The sequence below is a fragment of the Scomber japonicus genome, chromosome 9 (assembly GCF_027409825.1).
Source record: "Scomber japonicus isolate fScoJap1 chromosome 9, fScoJap1.pri, whole genome shotgun sequence".
NCBI classification, from domain to species: Eukaryota; Metazoa; Chordata; class Actinopteri; order Scombriformes; family Scombridae; genus Scomber; species Scomber japonicus.
The window spans coordinates 6,712,127-6,737,617 of NC_070586.1; the positions used below are offsets into that span (position 1 = coordinate 6,712,127).

General features: G+C 41.0%; 1 protein-coding gene across 1 annotated transcript in view; it reads left to right on the forward strand.

Annotated features, from left to right (window-relative positions):
- Positions 1 to 683: 683 nt before the first annotated feature.
- The window catches only part of fras1 (Fraser extracellular matrix complex subunit 1), a 274,524-nt gene continuing 249,716 nt past the window's right edge, over positions 684 to 25,491 (forward strand). Inside the window, 5 exon segments of the mRNA XM_053325459.1 lie at positions 684 to 707; positions 829 to 936; positions 11,762 to 11,854; positions 18,171 to 18,330; positions 24,728 to 24,861. Coding sequence (XP_053181434.1) covers positions 684 to 707; positions 829 to 936; positions 11,762 to 11,854; positions 18,171 to 18,330; positions 24,728 to 24,861 — 519 coding nt within the window.

Below are 25,491 nucleotides of genomic sequence, written 5' to 3' on the forward strand. Positions count from 1 at the left end.
AATAGTCAATAAAACACCATATCAACTAGTTTGGCATGATCTTACATTATAACTTTTATATTAAATAAAGCTAATGGAATACTATTGTTCTAAATATTACATTTAATCTGGGTAACCATGGAGACCAGGAAACATTTACATTATTAGTATAAATCCACTTAAATACACTGTAGGTGATAAAATGTTTAATAATTATCATTCTTTTGTGGTTACACCATTTGACATTTTCAGGAGCATTCAGTCTTACTGTTGGTTAAAAAAATGGTGCAAATGTCATTTCAAATTATATAAAACCAACAAAAATACTAAATGTACATTTTAACAAACCTGATGCTGCTTTTAAAACTATTTTTAAAGATATTTTTGATTTGCTCATCTTCCCATCCCTTATTTATCACTGACCCATAATCCATTGTTTCTTGTATTGAGTTTTCTTTTTCTATTTGATGCATCTCTTCCATATCTTTAACTGTACACTCTTGCATTTGTTTAATCCGAGGAGAAAAATTTACAGCATTTATTTTTATATGAATGTTGAAGACTGAGGCTGCTTGTCACTACATATTAACAGGAATCATCTTTCCTGACAGTCTTTCATCCAGGTGTCTTTATGCATATATACATTAATATGCAGCAAGAGTCCAACGTATGGTTACTATCATTTGCCAGTTGTCAACGTAAAGATGATGCGTAGGCTGTGTGTTAGCGTATGATAATGAGCATTAGAGGGTGATTTTATTCATGTATCTATTTTCAGCAGCGATGAATCAAGTGAGCACCTCAGTAATGTTTCATGTCTGTTTTTTTTCTTCTTCTTTGTGTTGACAGAACAACACATCATGGAGCCCGCAGTCGTGTCAGGAGTGTACCTGCTACAGCGACGTGGCCATCTGCAGGCCCACCCACTGCCCCAACCCCCAGTGTGACTTCCAGAGGGTAAGATAATGAACTCGACCAATATGGGTGCTTTTACATGATTAGATATGAAACTATAGGTTATATCCAAAGTAAAGAATTTAAAGCATGGTTGTCCAATGTTTCTGAGAACTAATTATGTTAAAGTCTGTGTAAAGTAAGAATAAATATGTGTTCTGAGTTTGACATACCACACAAAAGTGTGTTGTTAACCACCCTGCCAAATTTGAATTATTAAAAAAATCACCAAATATATGAAATTAGGCTTCAAAGTTGTGTAAAACTCTTTCTCTACTACCAAACACTGAAACCCCGCCCCCTACCAAGTGTCACCTGTCAATCAAAGTCACCACCTCTTCCCGAAACATCATGGATGCTACTTCTGAGAGCTTTCTGCTGCTAACTCAGCTGCTAGCTCAGCGGCTAGCACAGCGGCTAACTCTGCAGCTAACTTAGCTGCTAGCTCGGCAGCTAACTCAGCTAACTGGCTAACTGTAGACTGTAGTAGTAGGCCTAGTAGTAGTGTGCACTGAATGTATTTATACCGCTACAGCAGCATGGGTGGGTTTATGCTAATCAAGTAAATATCTTTCAATGTTACAGTGTTTTTTTAGAGCCAAAGTCCGTCTTTTTGTTACTAAACTTCCAAACATGTATCTGAAGGCCCATTGTAACAAAACCACAAGGTTAGAGTTGGGATTAATATGCACCGAAAAACAATCATTTTGTTAATTATATCTTCATGTTTGCACATCAGACTCAGTATTTTTGGAGCAGTGGGGTTAATTGTGTTCTGGATAACAGGCTGTTTGGACTAATGGGAAGTTTCCATAAAATGGTCCAAGGAAGCACAAAGAGTGAATTTGATACTAAAAAGATTGTAAAAGTGGCAAATATCCACTCCTACTAAAAACTCCATTATCTTACCATCACACAATAAAGCTGTAAAACAAACAGCACAAAGACTGAACAGCCGAGAAAAATCAATATTTAAAATAGCGTTGTCTGTTGGAGTAACGTAAGGAAACGTACAAAAACCAGCATGAGGGATAATTTAGGATGCTGTAACCAGTGAAGCGCAAACAATCAGAATATTTCTCCTTCCTATAAAGCAACTCTTCGCTTTGAGAAAAAACTTTTAACTTTAACTAAAACTTTCTGATTGACAGTGTTTGGAATTGCACAAAAAAGGGGATGGCAGCCTTTTATTTTTCATTCCTTTCTACTCTTGATTCGTGTGTTGTTTTATTTTTTGTGGTTAAAGATGAAGACTCGCTGTCATTCTCGATATTTTGCGAAAGGATGTTTTCCAAGCTATTGAATGATTGAGGATTATGATATTGTGTCAAAAATAAAATACAGCCACTGGGTAGAAACCAGAATCATTTCAATTCTTTCATCCTCCCTTCTGTCTTTGCCCCCTCCTCCTTCCATCCTTCCTTCCTTCCTTGCTTCCTTCCTTCCTCCCTCCCTCCTTTCCTTCCTTCCTTTCTTTCTTTCTTCCTCTTTTCGTCCTTACTCCTTTCCTTCCTTTCTCCCTTCCTTCCTCCCTTCCTTCTCTCCTAAATTCCTTCCTCTTTTTGTCCTTACACCTTTCCTTCTTTCCTCCCTTCCTTCCTTCCTCCCTTCCTTCCTTCCTTCCTTCCTTCCTTCGTCCTTTCCTTCCTTCCTTCCCTCCCTCCTTCCTCCTTTCCTTCCTTCCTCCTTTCCTCTTTCCCTCCCTCCTTACTCCTTTCCTTTCCTTTCTTCCTTCCTCTTGTCCTCCTTACTTTACCTACTTACCTTTTGAATGAAGCTCTCAATTTTTACCTTCAAGTGCAGAAACTCTTCTAAAAAAGTCCATTTAACCCTCCTGTCGTCCTCCTGGGTCAAATTGACCCCGTCTCTCTTTTGACTGTTCTGCCCTTCCTCCCTCTTTCTTTAATTTTTCCTTCATTCTTCCCCTTCTTCCCTCTTTCTTTGCTCCCTCCTCCTTCTTTCCTTCCTTTCTCCTTAACTTCCACCTTTCCTTCTCTCCTTACTTCATTCCTCTTTTCTTCCCTCCCTGCTTACTCCTTTCCTTCCTTCCTTCCTTTCTCCCTTCCTTCTCTCCTTCCTCCCTTCCTATTTTCCTCCATCCCTCCTTTCCTTTCTTCCTTCCTTCTCTCCTTCCTCTTTTCCTCCATTCCTCTTTACTCCCTTCCTTCCTCGATCCCTCCTTACTCTCTTCCTTCTCTCCTTCCTCCCTTCCTATTTTCCTCCATCCCTCCTTTTCTTTCTTCCTTCTTTCCTCATTCCTTCCACCCTTTCTTCCTTCTTTCCTCATTCCTTCCACCCTTTCTTCTCTCTTTCCTTCCTTCCTTCCTCCTCCCTTCCTTCCTCCTGTCCTTTATCATTGAACTAACAGACTATTATACACATTGTGAAGTCTGTCTCCTTTTTTTTTCCTTCTTCATTTGAATTCACAGGGACAAATTTTCAAAGCTCTTTAACCCTCGTGTCGTCCTCCCGGGTCAAATTGACCCCGTCTCTTTCCTTCTTTCCTTCCTTCTTCCCTCTTTATTTGCTCCCTCCTCCTTCCATCCTTCCTTCCTTCCTTCCTTCCTCCCTCCCTCCCTCCTTTCCTTCCTTCCTTCCTTTCTTTCTTCCTCTTTTTGTCCTTACTCCTTTCCTTCCTTCCTTCCTTCCTTCATTCCTTCCTTCCTCCCTTCCTTCTCTCCTAAAATTCCTTCCTCTTTTTGTCCTTACACCTTTCCTCTTTCCCTCCCTCCTTACTCCTTTCCTTTCCTTCCTTCCTTCCTTCCTTACTTCCTTCCTCTTTTCCTTCTTACTCATTTCCTTCCTTCCTCTTTTCCTTCTTACTCATTTCCTTCCTTCCTCCTGTCCTTCCTTCTGTCCTTCCTTGATATGAGGACAACAGGAGGGTTAAAGCCTTTTTTTTTTTTTAAAAATCCATCTATCTATCCAGCAGATCCTCCCCATGCTTTCTTCTTCAATGTGATTTAAATGTGAAGCCTGTGGTGACGACGGCATCAAATCCAATCCCAACTCCGAGCTAATGCAGCAATCAATGTCTAATGCATTCCACTCTGCTGGTTAGCAATCCGGTGTTAATTAAAAATTAGTCATCATGCTCGCCAAGCGTTGTGCACCTTCCATTTAAAAAGCTCTTAAAATGTGATCCGCTCTCACCTACACTGTCTCTGATTAAAGGGCTTTCATTTGAGATCCACTTCCATTATCTGCCAGAGTACATTTTCTCTCTCTTAGCAAATCCATCTCTGAATTTGAGTATCATAATATCTCTTTAATAGTCCACACACTCTCTGGATTAATCATCCAGCACCGATGTGTGTGTGTGTGTGTGTGTGTGTGTGTGTGTGTGTGTGTGGATAGGATGACTCATATCTGTGTTTGTTGTTTAAAACAGCATAATTGACTGACTGGTTGAGCACATATAGGATAAATGATGATGCATAAATGTTTAAAGGCATGAAATAAGTTGAATTTTTGAAAGAAATTAGATATTTGAGAAACTTCAGATGGTAATTTTTTATAGTTTTGATGGTCTTTTGTTTATAAAATTGAAATAGAGAATCATTAATTTTACTTTATTTTCATTTTTCTACTTTGTACTTAACCTTTACATACTGCTCGGGCCGAATTTGACCCATTTTCACATTTGAAAGCAATACAAACACCATCAATTACATTATTTAAGTCTGAAATTTTATGACTGAGTGTACAAAAATGGAAATAATTCAAAAATATTATTATTATTGTCATTTTTTTGCAGTTGGTATACATTTTTGTACATAAAAGGTCTTTAATAGTTAGTTTGAAACCCACCATTCAAATGTCGCATCCGTCACTTTCAATAAATGAATAGAAATAATTATGGCTTAGATAACATAACGATGATTGTGAATGTATTATCAGCGTTAAACCAAAACCAGAACATGAATGCAAAATACTAATAATGTGGTTCAAAATTTGGTATAAGCTCTAATTATAAAGGCTCATTTATGCTCAACGTACGTATGAAAATGTATCCGTCCTTTTCAAATGATGTTTCCGTCACTGCTCACATACTTCCATGCGTCCTTTACGTTGGCATGGATGTTAACCAATACATCCACCAGGGGGCAGCACAGAGTCAAACGTTTATGAAAGGAAGGAAGGAAGTAGGGAGGAAGGAAAGGACGGAGGAAAGAAAGAGAGAAGGAGGGAAGGAAAGGAGAGAGGAAAGAAGAAAGGAGGGAGGAAAGAAAGAGAGAAGGAGAGGGAATTAAGGAAAGGAGGGAAGGAGGAAGGAAAGTAGTGAGGAAGGAAAGGAGGGAGGAAAAAAAGAGAGAAGGAGGGAAGGAAAGGAGAGAGGAAAGAAGAAAGGAGGGAGGAAAGAAAGAGAGAAGGAGAGGGAATTAAGGAAAGGAGGGAAGGAGGGAGGAAAGTAGTGAGGAAGGAAAGGAGGGAGGAAAGAAAGAGAGAAGGAGGGAAGGACTGAAAGACAAAAACGATATGTTTAAAGTTTCTAACCAACTCTTAAAACCTTTCCTCAGAAAGTTCCTCCATTGTTATTTCTTCTTCGTGTCTCATTAGAGCTACGTATCGAGTAGTGACAGCAACACTGCCCCCCCATGGTTTCCGGTGGTACTGCTCCGTTTGGTCCGTATCCGTAAGCTTTATGGAAACGTGCAGAAATACGGACAAAATGAACGCAGAGCATGGACAGAAGGCTCCGTCCGTATCCGTATCCGTATTTAACGTTGAGCATAAATGGGCCTTAAAGGTAGTATCTATTGTATCTGTACATATGTTTTCTAATAAAAGAAGAAGAGATAAATATATAGGCCTACATATGTTGCAGTATGACAATAATACTATAAGACAGTCCAGGAATTTGCATCTTTATTACAATATGACAATTTGAAATGGGCATGGGACTACAAACAAGGGTCTGGGGTCCCACTTTAGGACATATTAACAGAGTAAATGTCATTTTCTGTACTCTGGTCCCTTTTAACAGGTGCTTTGATCCTTGTATCTGCCCGTATTAGCATGATAAAAATTATGGGTCCTTTTTTTGTAATTTCATCCAGGGGAGAGTCGGTCGGCCCCAGATCACATATTTAAAGATATTAAAAAAAGCTAAAAGTAGAGAAATTGATTCGGTGACTAACTCAGAGACATCTTTAATAAAAACCATTCATTGCTTATTTAATTTGAGGATCTCTTTATGCTCGTGTGCAATCGCTGCTTCTGTTAAATGGATTTCTTTAATGTTATTAAACTGGTGAGTAAAGTGGAGAAGACAACTGTAAAAAGTTTCTCCATGAATTCTCCTTTTAACCCTCCTGATCAAGGAAGGACAGAAGGAGGAAGGAAGGAAGGAAGGAAGGAAGGAAGGAAGGAAGGAAATGAGTAAGGAGGAAAAAAGGAAGGAAGGAAAGGAAAGGAGTAAAGAGGGAGGGAGGGAAGGAGGAAAGGAGGAAGGAAGGAATGAAGGAAAGAAAGGAAAGGTGTAAGGACAAAAAATGGAAGGAATTTAGGAGAGAAGGAAGGGAGGGAGGAAGGAAGGGAGGAAGGAAGGAAGGAAGGAAGGATGGAAGGAGGAGGGAGTAAAGAAAGAGGGGAGGAAAAGAGGAAGGAAGGAAGGAAGGAAGGTAGGAAGGAATGAAGGAAGGAAAGGAAAGGAGTAAGGAGGGAGGGAAGGAGGAAAGGAGGACGGAGGGAAAGAAGTAAGGAGGGAGGGAAGGAAGGAAGGAAGGAAGGAAGGAAAGAAAGGAAAGGTGTAAGGACAAAAAGAGGAAGGAATTTAGGAGAGAAGGAAGGAAGGAAGGAAAGGAAGGAAGGAAAGGAGTAAGGACGAAAAGAGGAAGAAAGAAAGGAAGGAAGGAAGGAAGGAAAGGAGGGAGGAAGAAAGGAAGCAAGGAAGGAAGGAAGGATGGAATGAGGAGGGAGCAAAAAAAGATGGGAGGAGGGAAGAAGGAAGTAAAAATGAAAGAAAGTGAGAAGAAGGAAGGAAAGAAGGAAAGAGACACGGTCAATTTGACCCAGGAGGACGACACGAGGGTTAAACTACATTCATCTATCAATCACTTCTATGACTGTGAAGAGTCACCGTCTCAAACTGGATTATGTTGTTAGCCCGTTATCTATCGTTATAACACTGATACTAAGAAGCTCGCCACATACATATTTAGGACAGCTACCATCTGCCAACTTCCATGAAAAACAATAGTCTTTAATTCATAATTGGCAAAAGGTTTGAGGAGCTATGTGTGAGCAAATCCATCAAGTTAATTGGATAACATCACAGTAGCTTTTTGGCTCAAACCCCTCGTACATACTTTTGAGCTAAAAATACACTTTTGCTAACATTTGGAGCAGCAAATAAGTTTAAATTCAACACAAGAACCCAAAGAACCTCATGAAATATTGAGATTAATGTGATTTATACCTTAACCCTCCTGTTGTCCTCGAGTCAAGGAAGGAAGGGAGGAAGAATGAAGGAAAGGAGGAAGGAAGGAAAGCTGGAAGGATGGAAGGAAGGAAGGAAGGATGGATGGATGGATGAAAGGGCGGAGAAGGAAGGAAGGAAAGAAGGAAGGGAGGATGGAAGGGAGGAAGAATGAAGGAAAGGAGGAAGCAAGGATGGAAGGGAGGAAGAATGAAGGAAAGGAAGAAGGAAGGATGGAAGGGAGGAAGGAAAGGAAGGAAGGACAGAGGAAAGAAGGAAGGAAGGACAGTAGCTTGAAGGAAGGAAAGGGAGGAAAGGAAAGGAAGGGAGGAAGGAAGGAAAGAAGGACAGAGGAAAGAAGGAAGGAAGGAAGGAAGGAAGGAATGAAGGATCTTCCCAGTTTGCGGCTCATTGAATATAGGAGGAAAGAAAGGAGGAAGAAGGAAGGAAAAGAGGAAGGAAGGAAAGAAAGGAGGAAGAAGGAAGGAAAGGAGGAAGGAAAGGAGGAAGGAAGGATGGATGGAAGGGAGGAAGAAGGAAGTTCGAGGTCTCCTATTAACAGTTTAATAGACATTTCAACATTTTCAATGGTGGTCTATGGGGGAAAATACAGGGGGATTTTTGGCTGCAATACCAAAAGTCACCACTGGGGGAAAATTGGCGCCCTATCCAGCTCTTATAATACACCCATGGCAAGGAAGACAGTAAAAAACGTGGTATGGAATATAACCCATGCAGTATTACAATAAATAAACTTTATGCATTAGTTTTACTATTTTGCAAAGCATAAAAATATGAACCATGAATCAGATGTGTGATCCTGTGATTTCTATCTTCCCAGTTTGCTGCTCATTGAATATAGGCAGTAGTGTTTCCCACTGCTTGGCCCACAGACTTTACATTGTGATGGCGTCATAGATTCATAATTGACCTTGTTTGAAGTTTGAGGTCTCCTATTAACAGTTTTACAGACATCTGAACATTTTCAATGGTGGTCTATGGGGGGAAATACAGGGGTTTTTTTTGGCTGCAATACCAAAACCCACCACTGGGGAAAAATCATAACATATAAAGAGTCATAATGGAGCTTGTCTGCAGTTCGAGGTGTCCTATCAACAGTTTTACAGACATCTGAACATTTTCAATGGTGGTCTATGGGGAAAATACAGGGGGATTTTTTTGGCTGCAATACCAAAAGTCACCACTGGGGAAGAACTGGCACCCTATCCAGCTCTTATAATACACCCATGGCAAGGAAGACACTAAAAAACGTGGTATGGGATATAACCCATGAAGTATTACAGTAAATAAACTGCATGCATTAGTTTTACTATTTTTCAAAGCATAAAAATATGAACCATGAATCAAATGTGTGATCCTGTGATCTCTATCTTCCCAGTTTGCGGCTCATTGAATATAGGCAGTACCAAAAGTCGCCACTGGGGAAAATCATAACATATAATGAGTCATAATTGAGCTTTTCCGCAGTTCTAGGTCTCCTATCAACAGTTTTACAGACATCTCAACACTTACAATGGTGGTCTATGGGGAAAATACAGGGGGATTTTTTTTGGCTGCAATACCAAAAGTCACCACTGGGGGAAAATCGGCGCCCTATCCAGCTCTTATAATACACCCATGACAAGGAAGACAGTAAAAAACGTGGTATGGAATATATAACCCATGCAGTATTACAATAAATAAACTTCATGCATTAGTTTTATTATTTTTCAAAGCATAAAAATATGACCCATGAATCAAATGTGTGGTTCAAACTTACACGTAATAAACTATGAATGGTTGCATGGATGACCCGACTCATAACTAATAAAGGCGACAGTGTTACTGCAATATATTTTATAGACTGTTCAGCACCTGCTGCATTGGCAAGTCTACATTTTTAGTGTGATACTGTAAAGAAAATGGTTTTATTTTACTGCAGCAATAAAAACCTCAAATTGGATCAAATTCTTGTGCTGCAGCCACGTTTTGGTGATTGAATTTTTTTTAGGCAGCAGAGGGGAAAAAAAGGGGAAAGAGACTGAAGCAAATGGACACAATGGAAAAGTCTATAGAGGCGGCATGAGAATAAGAGTCTAAATCAGAGGTGTCAAACTCATTTTCATTCAAGGGCCACATACAGGCCCGTTTGATCTCATGTGGGCCGGATCACTAAAAAGATGGAAGGAAGGAAGGAAATAAGAAGGGAAGGAAGGAAAGACAGGCAAAAGAAAGGAGGGAAGAAAGGTAGGAAGGACAGATGGAAGGAAGGACAGAAGGAAGAAAGGGAGGAAGGACAGATGGAAGGAAGGACAGAAGGAAGAAAGGAAGGACGGAGGGAGAAAGAGAGGGAGAGAGGAAGGAAGGACAGATGGAAGGAAGGAAATAAGAAGGGAAGGAAGGACAGAAGGAAGAAAGGAAGGACGGAGGGAGAAAGAGAGGCAGAGAGGAAGGAAGGACAGATGGAAGGAAGGAAATAAGAAGGGAAGGAAGGAAAGACAGGCAAAAGGAAGGAGGGAAGAAAGGTAGGAAAGACAGATGGAAGGAAGGACAGAAGGAAGAAAGGGAGGAAGGAAGGAAGGAATTAAGGAAGGACAGATGGAAGAAAGGTAGGAAAGACAGATGGAAGGAAGGACAGAAGGAAGAAAGGGAGGGAGGAAGGAAGGAATTAAGGAAGGACAGATGGAAGGAAGAAAGGAAGGAAGGAACAAAGAAAGGATAAAAGGAAGGAAGGAAGGACAGATGGAAGGAAGGACAGAAGGAAGAAAGGTAGGAAAGACAGATGGAAGGAAGGACAGAAGGAAGAAAGGGAGGAAGGAAGGAAGGAAGGAAGGAAGGAATTAAGGAAGGACAGATGGAAGGAAGAAAGGAAGGAAGGAACAAAGAAAGGATAAAAGGAAGGAAGGAAGGACAGATGGAAGGAAGGAAAAGAACACAGGAAGGAAAGTGGGCCGGATTGCACCCCTCGACTGGCCGGTCCTGGCCCGCGGGCCGCATGTTTGACACCCCTGGTCTAAATATATGGAAATCAATATGACAGTTTGTAATATATGAACATAAAGTGGCAGTTAGAGTTGATACATTTCCTCGATTTAGGATCATTTGGTCTTGTTTGGCTTCGGTGTGTTCGGTGGTTAGTAATAATAGCAAAGAGCTGAAAGTACGATATGAAGCCTTCAGTCTATTTATTCAAGGTGAACTACCACCTGCTGCGAGGCTCACTTCCCATCTGTTTCATTTCCCATACATGTAATATATTCATGTATAGTTGCCACTCGTCTGCATGTTTACAATCCTTGAGTATATACCCCACACACACACATACACACACACACACACACACACACACACACACATGTTATCCTCGAGTCAAGGGAGGAAGAAGGAAGGAAGGACGGGAGAGAAGAAAGAAAGGGAGGGAGGGAGGAAGGAAGGAAGGAAGGGACGAAGGAAGAAGGAAGGAAAGGGGGGAGGAAGGAAGGAAGGAAGGAAAGGAGGAAAGAAGGAAAGGAGGAAAGAAGGAAGGAAGGAAGAAGGGAAGGAAAGGGGGAAAGAAGAAAGAAAGGGAGGAAGGAAGAAGGAAGGAAAGGGGGGAGGAAGGAAGGAAGGAAGGAAGGAAGGAAGGAAGGAAAGATGGATTATTTATCAGATTCATGGCTTTGTTCTCTCTCTCTCTCTTTGCTCACTCTGGTCGAGCTGGAGAGAAGCGGCTAACTTTGAACCCATACAAATCTTTCGTAGTGCACCTTTAAAATAATTCACATGTCAAATTTAGTCACTGCTGGAAAAACTGTTTTCAGACTCAGAGACTTGCCCCCCCCCCCCTTTTTTTTTCAATTGACACAAGCCATTTTCTCACAAGCTCCTTCGGGGTTGTTTTGTCTCACCTTGCACAAATTGTATTCCTCCCACCCCTCCTCCCTCCCCCTCTTCTTCTTCTTCTTCTTCCTCTGCTCCTGCTCCTTCTCCTTCTTCTCCTTCTCCCTTTCCCCCTCCCCCCCATTTCATTTCATATAATTTGTATCCGCCAAATAAACAACACCTAAAGTATTCACTGGCTCAGCGTCTGGCCCCTTCCCGCCTTTTCCCATTCGCTTCCTGCCAAACATTCAGCCTCAATTAGGGCATGTAGGCAGCGTAGCTAAAGGGCCGCGTTTGTGAATCCATATTATAATACATCAAATGTGCTCGCTCTGTATTCTCCATGTCTTCATGTTTTCCATATTATCTGTCCTCTTTGGGTTTTTTTTATTTGTGTTGCCATGTTGGTTAATTTACATGAGAATATATAGACGGTAATTGACAGGTTTTGTATTCATGCTGGTAGAAGAGTGTGTGTGTGTGTGTGTGTGTGTGTGTGTGTGTGTGTGTTTGTGTATTCATGTCTGTGTGTTTCTTTTCCTAAAGGGCGAGCGTTTGAGGATCCCTGCCAACAAGTGCTGTCCGGAGTGTCTCTCCTCGTCCCACGGCTCCTGCCAGTACGAAGGAGTCATTTATGGGGTAAGTGAAAGTGACAGAGGGAAGGAGGAGCAGACTCTTCTTCTTCTTCTTCTTCTTCTTCTTCTTCTCTTCTCCTTCTGATCGTCCATCCTTTCAGCTGAGTAATAATATGCACAGACAAAGATGCAGCCTCTTTTTAAATGATTCAAAAAGCCGTTTTACACCTGGTTTGATCATGCAGTGTGTATCCGAATGATGACGTCTGATCACTGACTTTTGCATTTACACCTGGTTTTAACCATCGGACTCATTATATCACTGTGAGTGCAAATTAGGCTAACAGAGCTGTCAACAAACGTGGTGCGTTCATGGTCAAAAGATGCAATCTGCTTAATTTTTCTTTGCAGAGGGGATAACTTATATCTAGCTTGGAAACGTTAAATGACTTTCCAATTTGCTGGGTGGGTTTTTTTTTCTCCTTAACCCTTACCTACCCTCACGTTCTAGGTTAAATTTGATCAATTTTTTACATTCAAGAGCTGTACAAACACCATATACACATTTATTTAAGCTTAACTTTTCCAATTGTGACTCAGAATATAACAAAAATGGAAATAAGATGCTTCATTTTTACATTTTTGTGCAGCCAATTTGACCTGTGTTTATTAAAAAAACTCAAAAATCAGCATTCAAACATGTCGATATATTAATTATATTCTATAAAATGTTCTCCTCGACCATAAAACAGTTATTGTGAACATCTTGCTTTCACGGAAGGATTAATCAAACATGTCTTAATGTGAAATTGGTGTAAGGACTAACTATGAGTCAGAATATGAACAGTACTGTATGTAAGAGCCATTTCTTAGATTAGATCCAATCACGATATGCAGATACAGATGTTAATATCAAGTGAAAATGCTGTTTAAAAGTGAGGTAAAGCTATTTTAAAGTTATTCCAAGCAGGATTTTCCTCAGAAACCCCAATACTGTATACACTCATACAAAAGTAATCCTTCTCAATCATCACTTATGACCCACTAGAAGAGTGTGACGGTCTATTTACTCTGCTCTCCGCCTGTGTTTTCTTACTTCCTTATTATTTTGCTGTGTTTGTTTCTTGATGTCAACCTTTGGGGCAGTGTGTGTGTATATCCCCTCTCAGCCAATAACAAGTTTGTAGCGTAGCGACCAGGAAACATCACTGTCTGCTTTCTCTCTGCTGCTCCACTCCACTCTGCTCTCTGTGGACAGAAGCCAAGTGAAAATTGCGAGAGGAAATGAATGTATGCGAGAGATGTTGAAGATGCACAAGAGAGAATGAATTACTGTGAGAGAGAGAGGCAGAGAGGTTGAAGCTGATTTAATTTAAACAGGTAGTTTTATTAAGATAGGAAACATTTTCCAAGAGAGACATGTACAAAAGTGTGAGCATACTGTTTAAGCTCAGAGACACTCAGATCATTTGCAGACGTACATTTTTACAACTTTATTTTCCTGCACCTTAATGCCACATCACTGCTCTGTTCTAACTGCATTAATGAGAATAAAATCGAGCTCGTTATTTGAATTATCTCATTTAAAGATCAACATGCTGGCGAAAAGGGAAGTAGGGAACTCTTATTTTGAAGGGCCGACCTTTTCAAGAACTCCTGCTTTGTCACGCTGTATAACTAAAGGGCAGTTCAGCGTCTCTCTCTTGTGCAGTAACTCGGTCTCTTTTCGCCGGGCTTCTGTCCAATTTGGAGCCTCACAGGATGTATAAAGAGCAGCAGGTCTGTGTGTCTGTTGACTGAAGGGCCGAGTTACACACACGCACACACACACACACACACACACACACACACACACACACACACACACACACACACACATACACACACACACACACACACACACACACACACATACACACACACACACACACACACACACACACACATACACACACACACACACACACACACACACACACACACACACACACACACACACACACACAGAGCAGAAAGGCCACAGCGGACAGACCCTAATGTGTTGTCCTCGAGTTAAGGAAGGAAGGGAGGGAGAAAAAAGGAAGGAAGGGAGGGAGAAAAAAGGAAGGAAATGAGGGAGGAAGGAAGGAAGAAGGAAGGAAAGGAGGGAGGAAAGAAAGAAGGAAGGAAAGGAAGGAGGGAAGGAAAGGGGGAAAGAAGAAAGAAAGGGAGGAAGGAAAAAGGAAGGAAAGGAGGGAGGAAGGAAGGAAGGAAATGGGGAAAGAAGAAAGGAAGGAAGGAAGGAAGGAAGGAAGGAAGGAAGGAAAGATGGATTATTTATCTGATTCATGGCTTTGTTCTCTCTCTCTTTGCTCACTCTGGTCGAGCTGGAGAGAAGCAGCTAACTTTGAACCCATACAAATCTTTCGTAGTGCACCTTTAAAATAATTCACATGTCAAATTTAGTCACTGCTGGAAAAACTGTTTTCAGACTCAGAGACTTGCCCCCCCCCCCCCCCCTTTCTTTTTTTTCCCTGCCTCCGTCCCACTAAAGCAACAATCACTGTCTTGTTTGTCTTCCATCGGGCGGCCTCTCGCTTAACAAGCTGGACTTTTTTTTTGGCATCCATTTTGGATACAGTACAGTACATATTGTCCTAAAAGGGAACAGCTTTTTTTTTTTTTTTTCTTGGCCAAGTAGAGATTGATTGCTCTGTTAGTAAAGAGGCACTTTATATGGATCTGAACCACTAGGACAGGGGTGTCAAACATGCGGCCCGTGGGCCAGAACCGGCCCGCCAAGGGGTCAATTTCGGCCCACTTTCCTTCCTGTCTTTTCTTCCTTCCTTCCTTCCTTCCTTCCTTCCTTCCTTCCATCTTTCCTTCCTGTCTTTTTTCCTTCCTTCCTTCCTTCCTTCCTCCCTTTCATCTTTCCTTCCTGTCTTTTTTTCCTTCCTTCCTTTCTTCCTTCTTTCCTTCCTTCCATCTTTCCTTCCTGTCTTTTTTCCTTCCTTCCTTCCTTCCATCTTTCCTTCCTGTCTTTTTTCCTTCCTTCCTTCCTTCCTTCCTTCCTTCCTTCCTTCCTTCCTTCCTTCCTTCCTTCCTTCCTTCCTTCCTTCCTTCCATCTTTCCTTCCATCGTTCCTTCCTTCCTTCCTTTCATCTTTCCTTCCTGTCTTTTTTCCTTCCTTCCTTCCTTCCTTCCATCTTTCCTTCCATCGTTCCTTCCTTCCTTCTTTTCATCTTTCCTTCCTGTCTTTTTTCCTTCCTTCCTTCCTTCCTCCCTTTCATCTTTCCTTCCTGTCTTCTTTTCCTTCCTTCCTTCCTTCCTTCCTTCCTTCCATCTTTCCTTCCTGTCTTTTTTTCCTTCCTTCCTTCGTTCGTTCCTTCCTTCCTTCCATCTTTCCTTCCTGTCTTTTTTCCTTCCTTCCTTCCTTCCTTCCTTCCTTCCTCCCTTTCATCTTTCCTTCCTGTCTTCTTTTCCAACCTTTCCTTTCTTTTCTTTCTTCCTTCCTCACTTTTATTCTTTCCTTCCTTCCACCTGTCTTTCCTTCCTTCTCCTTTTCTATCCTTCTCACCTTCCTTCCATTTGTCCTTCCTAATTTACCTTCCTTCCTTCCTTCCTTCCTTCCTTCCTTCCATCTTTTTAATGATCAAATTGGTCTGTTTGTGGCCCTTGAATGAAAATGAGTTCGACAGCTCTGCACTAGGAGAAGAGTTTCGGAGAGGAGTCGTGACCTTTTTTTGAGGCAATTTCTGAATCTTTACTGAAGAATCACGACGACTGGTACAATTATCTCTGCTGCTGCTCCTTCCTCAGATACTTAACTGTGTGGAAAATCATATTTTTTTGCAGACTCACATCACAAAGGACTGGGATTTTTGTGATGTGATGATGGATGTCCTATTTCATGTTCAACTGATGTGTTTTTGAAAGACATCCGACAACACTAACAGCAATATTCAAGATTTTTGAATCTACCATTTCTCAAATATCTATCATTTTCCTTTTCTTTAAAGCTCTAACTGTAACCAGGGATACAATGAGAATCCTGGACAGCTACTCAAACGTTTCATTTACCCTTCATTTCACAGGTTTTAAATGGTAAATGGACTGTACTTATATAAGGCTTTTCTAGTCGTTATGGCCACTCAAAGCGCTTTTACACTACATGTCACATTCATTCACCTATTCAAACACATTCATTCACCGTTGACAAGGCCATCAGGAGCAATTTGGGGTTAAGTAGTGGTGTGCACAAGGTGGGGGGGTAGGCGTTTGTCCCCCCTCGTGGCCCATTTATTAAAAAAACGTGTGCTAAAGTGCCCTTCTGGGATCCAAAAAGCGCGCTAAGGTGCCCTTCTGGGATCCAAAAAGCGTGATAAGATGTCCTCTTGGGAGCCAAAACACGTGCTAAGGTGCCCTCCTGGTTGGCAAAACACACTAAACTGCCCTCTTGGGAGCCATAATGTGTGCTAAGGTGCCCTCCTGGTTAGCAAAACACACTAAACTGCCCTCTTGGGTGGCAAAAACATGCACTAAACCTAACCCTAACCCTCTTCAGTGGTGAGAATGTGCTGTATGTGCCCTTTTTTTTCTTTTCGCCCCTGCCCTTCAAAAAGTCTGTGCACACCACTGGGGTTAAGTGTCTTCAACATGTGGATTGGAGCAGCCGGAAACCATTAATCAAACCCATATTGTATTGGCTGTATGCTAAAATCATAAAAAAGGTGTAATTGTTTCCCACCAAAAAAACTGCGCTGTTGAAGGTGAATCAATCTTCCGTTTAAAAGTCACACTAATGATATATTTCATGCAGGTTTCACAGCCTGACACCTCAGAGAAGGAAACGAATGAATTTTCACCTTTACTGCAGGCAAAACTGACACGCTGTTATCTCATTTAGAGTGAAAGAACAAATCTGAACTTACACTGTGAATCCAAACAGCGGATGTATTACATACTGTAGATATATCGATGCCTAATTAATACCCAAGAGAGGGTTGTGTAAGCATGGATTCCCGCTATCTATTTCTGTCAATCACAGTAGAAGAAAAATCCACACAGTTTTATATAAACAAGACCGCCTGAAGCTTTTTTTTTTAACACTAGAGCACACACACATATATACAGTATGACTCAGAACGATGAAGAGAAAATCGCCAACACTCTTCCTTTTTCGCCTTGAGCTCTACATCTGCCACTAATAGCCACTTGGATTCAAGGATGAGGCAATTAGAGTTTAGTGGTCACAGGTTAAAAGTCAAGATCCACTTCATATAACCATAGACTGTATAAAAGAAATGGACGTAACATCCGTGACGTCACCCATTGGTTTGTGGACTGCTGTTCGGAAGCCAATAGTTTCGAATCTAGGCAGCGCCATCTTGAAAATTTCAGGTGCATGCTGGGAAAAATAAAACATGGATTCTACTTATATGGGCATGAGGCGGAGTCAAGGGCGGAGAGGGGAGGTTGCTGTGTTTGCGAGGTCTGGATCTCGGGGACATTGGTCAATCAACCTGTCAATCAGGACGTAGCCACGCCCTAATGCATACCCTGCTTTATCGTCAGATATAAAATCAGGGAGGCCAAAATGTCCCAAATGAACATCATACTGCATTGAAGAAGGCTTTAAACTAGCGATTGAGACCATAAACACATTTTGAAAACGTTTACTGAGGTTAGAAATCAAGTGAGAAGTTGGTGAATTCTCCATTGACTTGTATAGAGACGGTCGCCCCCTGGTGGCCTTTTGATAGAATGCAGTTCTAAGTTACTTCCACGTTGGCCTCATTTCAGAGGACCAGAACTCCCCACCTGCATAAAACACACTTTTTTTTCTCTTAAGAATCCATGGGCTTATTATGACAAAAGTTTCCTGTCCATGGTGTACATTTTTGTGCTAATCTTAACTTTCATATAGACTTTGTACTGAATCTTCTTACTTTGTTTTTAAATCACACTGAATTTGAGAGCTTCTACCCCCCCAAATTTCATTGTAGCTGTGCAAAAACAATAAATAGATTCAAAGTCTTCACTACAAAATATCATATTATGAGTTTGGACAGACCTCGATGTAAACTGTAACTTGAGTGGCTGCAGCGAGGTGGTGTTTTCTAGTTTAATCTGTTTTCTCTTTTGCAGTGATCTGTTTTTTGACACATCTTTTCCCTCCACCTTCCTCTCTCTCTCCTCCTCTGTGACTCTGTTCTCTCTCGTCTGCCACTCAGGCTTAGGCTTACTGAAGTTGTCTCGTCCCCAGAGAGCAGAACAGCTTTCCTCAGCCCACTGCCTCTCTGCTTCCTTCTCTCTCTCTCTCTTTTCCTCCTCCTCTTCTTCTTCTAGATGTGTTTCTGTGTGTAAATGTCTCTCTCTTTCTCTCTCTTTGGTTCCAACAGCATGACAGTCAATGGAGTCCCTCGGCCTGTTCGGTGTGTATTTGCTCCAGAGGGAGTGTATCCTGCACCACGAGCCCCTGCACACCCCTCAGCTGTCCTGTAGATCAGAGCCTATTTACCCCAGCTGGAGAGTGTTGCCCCAAGTGTGGTCGTAATGGAGGTAAGAGCAGCATCAGGATCAACAGATATGACACATACAGCTTTTTATTTTCTCCTAAAGGACATTTAAACATCTTCTCTACAAATCCCTTACAGTAATTGTACAGTAGATGTAATTGCCCCCCCCCCCCCCCAACAGTGGATTTTTAGTTTTACTACTTAAAGGATAGGTTTAAGTCTGTCTTAAAGGACCAATGTGTAGAATTTAGTGGCGTCTATTGGAACAAACGTGGCAGAAACTGAATATAAAATGCATAAGTATGTTTTAATTAGTGTGAAATCATCTGAAAATACAAATAATTGTGTTTTCGTTACCTTAGAATGAGTCATGTTTCTACAGTAGCCCAGAATGGACAAACCAAACACTGCAGAGGGTTTTTTTATGAGTTTCGTGGCCACCATATAAGAGGAGGTTTAAGGGTAGGATTATTTATCCGGCTGCAATCTGCATCTTTACCACTAGATGCCACTAAATTCTGCACACTGGTCCTTTAACACAACAATCAGATACCCAAATAAACAATGACACACACTGTAATAGGTTTGCTACCTTCTAGCACACTTGGAAAATGATCCCCAAGAAAGTGGACCTTAATTTAGTTTGATTACTTAAAGGATAGGCTCACTATTCTTCAAGTCTGTCTTAAAGGTGCAGTGTGTAGAATTTAGTGGCATCTAGCAGAATGGACTTGGCGAAAATGTAATATAATATGCATAAGTATGTTTTAATTAGTGTAAAATCACCTTAAAATAGCAATCAATGTGTTTTCGTTACCTTAAATGTGAGCCCTTTATATCTACATGGGGAGCGGGTCCTCTTACAGGGAAGCAGCCATGTTTCTACAGTAGCCTAGAATGGACAAACCAAACACTGGCTCTACAAGGGTTTTTTTTGTGAGTTTCGTGGCCACCATATAAGAGGAGGTTTAAGGGTAGGGTTATTTAGTCGGCTACAATCTGCATCCTCACCACTAGATGCCACTAAATCCTGCACACTGGTCCTTTAACACAACAATCAGATGCCCAAATTAACATTGACACACGTTTGCTACTCTCCAGCACACCTGGAAGATTATCCCCCCAAGACAGTAGTCACCTTAATTTTACATTAAGGATTGGCACACTATTATCCAAGTCTTTCTTAAAGGGCCAGTGTGGAGAATTTAGTGGCATCGATTGGAATAGACTTGACAGAAATGGTTTGTAAGTATGTTGTAATCAGATGTGTGTTTTGGTTACCTTTATAATGAGCCCTTTATATCTACATAGGGCATGGTCACCTTTCTAGGGAGGCAGCTATGTTTTCTACAGTAACCCAGAATGGATATACCTTCATGTTTTTCACGGGTTTTGCTGCAACTGTAGGTTAAATCTGCAAACTCACCACTAGCTGCAGGGTCATCATAGCACAGCTGCGTGAGACTTCATTTTATAAGCGACAAAAAACACATAAACAACGGAGGACATGGAGGCAGTGGTGTACTTGCTGCTGTATGTGGCTTTCTGTCACACACAAAGCAAGAAAATAGAAACCGAATCGCTGTAACACTGTAGCCGGTATTTAAAAATGCCGGGTTTGACTCTTGTGTCGGATAGCTCATGACTCTTTTGACCAAGCAATGGCCGGCAGTCTGTTGACGTCACATTTAGTATCGGCTCGGCTCGTTTGGAACCTCAGCAGAGTAGATACTAATAAAGTACCAGGTACCAGGTACTATCCCTGATGGAAACGCAAAAAAAAACGAGTCGAGTCGACCCGAGCGCCTTAAATCCTACATACTGTTCCTTTAAAACAACAATCAGATGCCCAAATATGGTTAAAGTATGTTGTAATCAGAGTGTGTTTTTGTTACCTTATAATGAGGCCTTTATATCTACATAGGGCATGGTCGCCTTTCCAGGGAGGCAGCCATGTTTCTACTGTCGCCCTGAACTGTAGGTTAAATCTGCAACCTCACCACTCACTAGATGCCACTAAATTCGACATACTGCTAATTTAAAACAACAATCAGATGCCCAAATATAAACTGACACACATTTTTCATGCTTGAATCATTCCTCCTGTTCATACTAGGCTCAATGTATGTGATTGGGGACAAAAATCCACAGTCCTCCTCCCATAAAGAAATGTATTTGAAAGTTTATTCGAGGTTTGTTTGAGGCTTCGGCCGTCCAATTTAGTCAAATACATTGTTGTTTGTTGCTCCAGTCCTACTGTTTTATTTTGTTCTCGGTGCTTTAAAGTGCTTGTGGGATTCTTAGACTTTAAAGCTTTGAGAGTTTGGTTGGAGTTACCATAGTGCAACAAAATTCACATGGTACTCTTCATATTACATCATCCGTGTTTGCTCATTCATTGTCTTTGGGCTTTTCGAATCAACAAACACCAAAGTTTTTACAACAATTCAAACTTCTTACATCAATGGGCGGCACCATGCTGAACTGTGATGCGTGATGGATTATCCGAGTTTCAATGTCTGCGAGTGCTTTTTTAACAACGACATCTGAAAAAAACATCTGAAAACCAAACGGCTGGCTGTTTTGCTTAAATGCATTTTTAGCGAGGCTGGTTACTCTCGAATAGAAAATCATCTCTACTTGCAGGAAGGAGGAAAAAAAAGACACATAATTTGTCAGCGATGCCCCGAGGGTTTTGCCATTGTACGAAAATCTCACCGCATGTAGATGTGGAAAGACCTCGGGCAGCTTCGACTAGCAGCTTGACTTCAGTTTATGATCCAGTGAAGCCCTTTTTGTGAAGAGATCGCCTCGCTGTAGCTGAAGTTCCCCTCCACTTACTTACTTCTCTGCTAATGATGGTTGTAAGGAAAACACATGCCTGTACACTAAACTGAAAACACACCGTAATATCTCTCGGTATAGGAAAACACACACACACACACACACACACACACACACACACACACACACACACACACACACATATAATCTCAGTTCATGCCTTGTGGACTGTATTTACACATTCACACCTAAGACTATAATCTGAGTGTGTTTCTATCGGAGCTGATAGTCCTGCAGAGCTTCACACCGCCTCAGGTTAACTCACGTTCCCCCGCTGCTGCTGCTGCTGCTGCTGCTTCTCGCTGGTTGATGAAAAGCTGGTTGTTACATCCCTCTGTGTTTCCTCTTTGTCTGTTGGTGATTTTTGATGGTGTGATTTTGTTATTAAATGTGTTTTAAGTTTTAAGCAGTCGTGGCTGACTTGAATATAAATGCCGTCCGAACACCTTTTCTCCCAAAAGAACACAATGGGAATAAGCTTTTAGTTTTTATCCTCTTTCATTTAATGGTATATCAGGATCAGGTATCTATCTATCTATCTATCTATCTATCTATCGTTCTATCTATCTATCTATCTATCTATCTATCTATCTATCTATCGTTCTATCTATCTATCTATCTATCTATCTATCTATCTATCTATCGTTCTATCTATCTATCTATCTATCTATCTATCTATCTATCTATCTATCGTTCTATCTATCTATCTATCTATCTATCTATCTATCTATATATCTATCTATCTATCTATCTATCTATCTATCTATCTATCCATCTATCCATCTATCCATCTATCCATCTATCCATCTATCTATCTATATATCTATCTATCTATCGTTCTCTCACTCTATCTATCTCTCTCTCTATCTATCATTCTATCTATCTATCTATCTATCTATCTATCTATCTATCTATCTATCTATCTATCTATCTATCTCTCTATCTATCTATCTATCTATCTATCTATCCATCTATCCATCTATCCATCTATCCATCTATCCATCTATCTATCTATCTATCCATCCATCCATCCATCCATCCATCCATCCATCCATCCATCCATCCATCCATCCATCGAGGTCTCAGACATCCTTTGTGCACCACCTCAGACTGGTTCCAAACCCATTTAAATAATTTCTTTCATCAGACCCATTTTAGTTTTTCAGTAATGACTCAGTCACTGTTTGTGGACCACAGCGTTGCTGCGTTGGACACGTACTTATCCAAACCCCCCCCCCCCCCCCCCCCCTCCAAAAACCCATTTTTTTCCCCCCAATAGTCTTTTTTTATGAACCCAAATGTGTCTGACTGGGTCCAGAGATAGACGCTGGTGCATCCATCCACACAAAACTGCAATAAAAATGTAAATGTTCCCAACACAATTTTTACTCCACTATGCTTTTAAACTCTTTTCATACAGTAGAATGAATAATGTGTTCAGGGTGGCAGCTGTGATTGCAGTAACGTGGTGGTAAATACTTATTTTCTGTCTGGGTGTCTACTGAACTCTTCACCCCTTCATTGAACTGCCAGACCCGCTCCGAACTGCCGACCAATCAATGCTCGCCATTCAGCCCACGCTCCCAGTTAAAATCCAGATTTAACTGGGACATTTTCCATTGTTGGCACCACTATTTAAAATTCAGATAAGCTTTATTGGCATGACGGATTGAGATCTATATCACCACAGCAGTACAGAGGATTACTAACATTGACAGACGATTATGAATAAATATATCAGGGACAGAGACAAATAAGAGTTGGAAAGATGAGCAATTCAAAAATATATTTAAATATAGTTTAAAAGCAGCATCAGGTTTGTTAAAATGTACATTTAGTATTTTTGTTGGTTTTATATCATTTGAAATGACATTTGCACCATTTTTTACCAAAAGTAAGACTGAATGCTCCTGAAAATGTCAAATGGTGTAACCACAGTAGAATGATAAATATTAAATGTTCTATCACCTACAGTGTATTTAAGTGGACTTTTATTAATAATAATAACATAATAATAATTTTTTGTTTTTATGGTTACACCACTTAGACATTTTTACCATAATCCTCTAATATATTCTCTCTAAATGGATTAAAAGCAGAAATTTGATGCTGGATCCACAAAAAAAGCCACAAACCACAAACACGATTCCCCAGATTAAATGTAATATTCAGAACAATAGTATTCCATTAGCTTTATTTAATATAAAAGTTATAATGTAAGATCATGCCAAACTAGTTGATATGCTGTTTTATTGACTATTTACTGTTTTTAAGCAAGTTGAATTATTTGGTACAAAGTTTTTATGGTTACACCACTTAGACATTTTTACCATAATCCTCTAATATATTCTTCTTCCTTCCTTCCTTTCTTTATTCCTTCCTTCCTCCCTCCCTCCCACCCTCCCACCCACCCTTCCTTCATTCCTCCCTTCCTTCATTCCTTCTGTCCTTCCTTCTTTTCTTCCTTCCATCATTCCTTCCGTCATTCCTTCCTTCCTTCATTCCTTCCTCCCTTCCTTCCTTCCTTCATTCCTTCTGTCCTTCCTTCCTTCCTTCCTTCCTTCCTTCCTCCCTCCCTTCCTTCCAAAGTTTTTATGGTTACACCACTTAGACATTTTTACCATAATCCTCTAATATATTCTCTCTAAATGGATTAAAAGCAGAAATTTGATGCTGGGTCCACAAAAAAAGGATGTGTGCAAGTTATTCATACGTTTATTTTCACATTTTAACCCTTTAAATTTAAACTAAACCACATGGAGACTGATATAAACCATCATTGACCGCCATAAATAAAATATCCTCAAACATATCAAACCCTCATTATTAAATCCTCCAGACTCTTTTTTCTTTCTTCAGCCTTTTAATTGTCATCTTGAGGACATGAGTGGTGTCTGTTTTCTTTTTATTGTATTTCTTTCTTTCTATGTTAATTATTTCTTCTCTTGGCGATGTTATTGTGTCTTTAGGATTTACATGTTTTATTAATTTTATTCAACACTTTTATTAATTCCCCTCCCCACCCCCACCCCCCCCCCACCCTTTGATTCTCATAACTTTCTCTGTGTGTTTTTTTAATTGATTACATTTCTCGGTCGGCCTCTGTTAAACACTTTCGTTAGCTTTTGTTGCTCCATAAATAAATTGACTCGACTTCGTTACTGCTGCTGATAATTAGTTAAAGTCTCTGGTGGCATCAAAGTATATTTGAAGTACCTCTGACATACTGCAGGGTCTTCTGTGGACTACTTAGCAATATTTGCTCAGGTAAGAGATCCCTCAGGTGTGTAATTAGTGACTTCTCTCCCCCTCCCTCCCTCCCTCCTCCCCTTGACTGTAAATCAATGTGTGTGTGTGTGTGTGTGTGTGTGTGTGTGTGTGTGTGTGTGTGTGTGTGTGTGTGTGTGTGTGTGTGCAAACAATGCTCAAACAATCAGCTCATTATCTGACACCCGTTTTCTACTGTTTACTGATTTAGTCTCTCTCTCTCTCTCTCTCTCTCTCTCTCTCTCTCTCTCTTCTCTCTCTTCTCTCTCTCTCTCTCTCTCTCTCTCTCTCTCTCTCTCTCTCTCTCTCTCTCCCCCTGTGTGCACCAGAGTCTTGCACCTGGCAGGGGTCATCCTACAGGGACGGTGAAGAGTGGAAGCCCAGCCTCTGCTCCAAGTGTGTGTGCAGTAACGGGGAAGTCCAGTGTTCGGCTGCCGAGTGTCAGCAAGTAGCCTGCAAACCGGTTAGTACACACACACACACACACACACACACACACACACACACACACACACACACACACACACACACACACACACACGCATATTTATCAGGCAGGAAACATCATACTTGCAGCCTTTCTATAAGGGAAACAGGCCTGTAGGACTCCTAAATGTATGTGTTACTGGCTCTTGTTCAATCATCCAATCTGTATGTAACTACTGCTTCCAAATCGCTTTGAAAACTGGGTGCAGTGACATACACTGACTCTGAATGTCAAAAAGAAAAGAAAAAACACAAAAGTGAAGATTTCAAAGATTTGGCAACAGCAGAAGAAAATCTATCAATATATAACCACCGATACTTAACCCTCATGTCGTCCTCCCGGGTCAAATTGACCCAGTCTGTTTTTACTTGTTCCTTCTTTTCTCCCTTCCTTCCTTCCTCCTTCCTCCCTCCTTTCCTTCCTTCTTCCTTCCCTCCCTCCTTTCTTTCCTCCCTCCTTCCTTCTTCCTTCCTTCTTCCTTCCCTCCTTCCTTCCTCCCTCCTTCCTCCTTTCCTTCCTTCTTCCTAGACTAGATCCTTCCTTCCTTCCTTCCCTCCCTCCCTCCTTCCTCCTTTCCTTCCTTCTTCCTAGACTAGATCCTTCCTT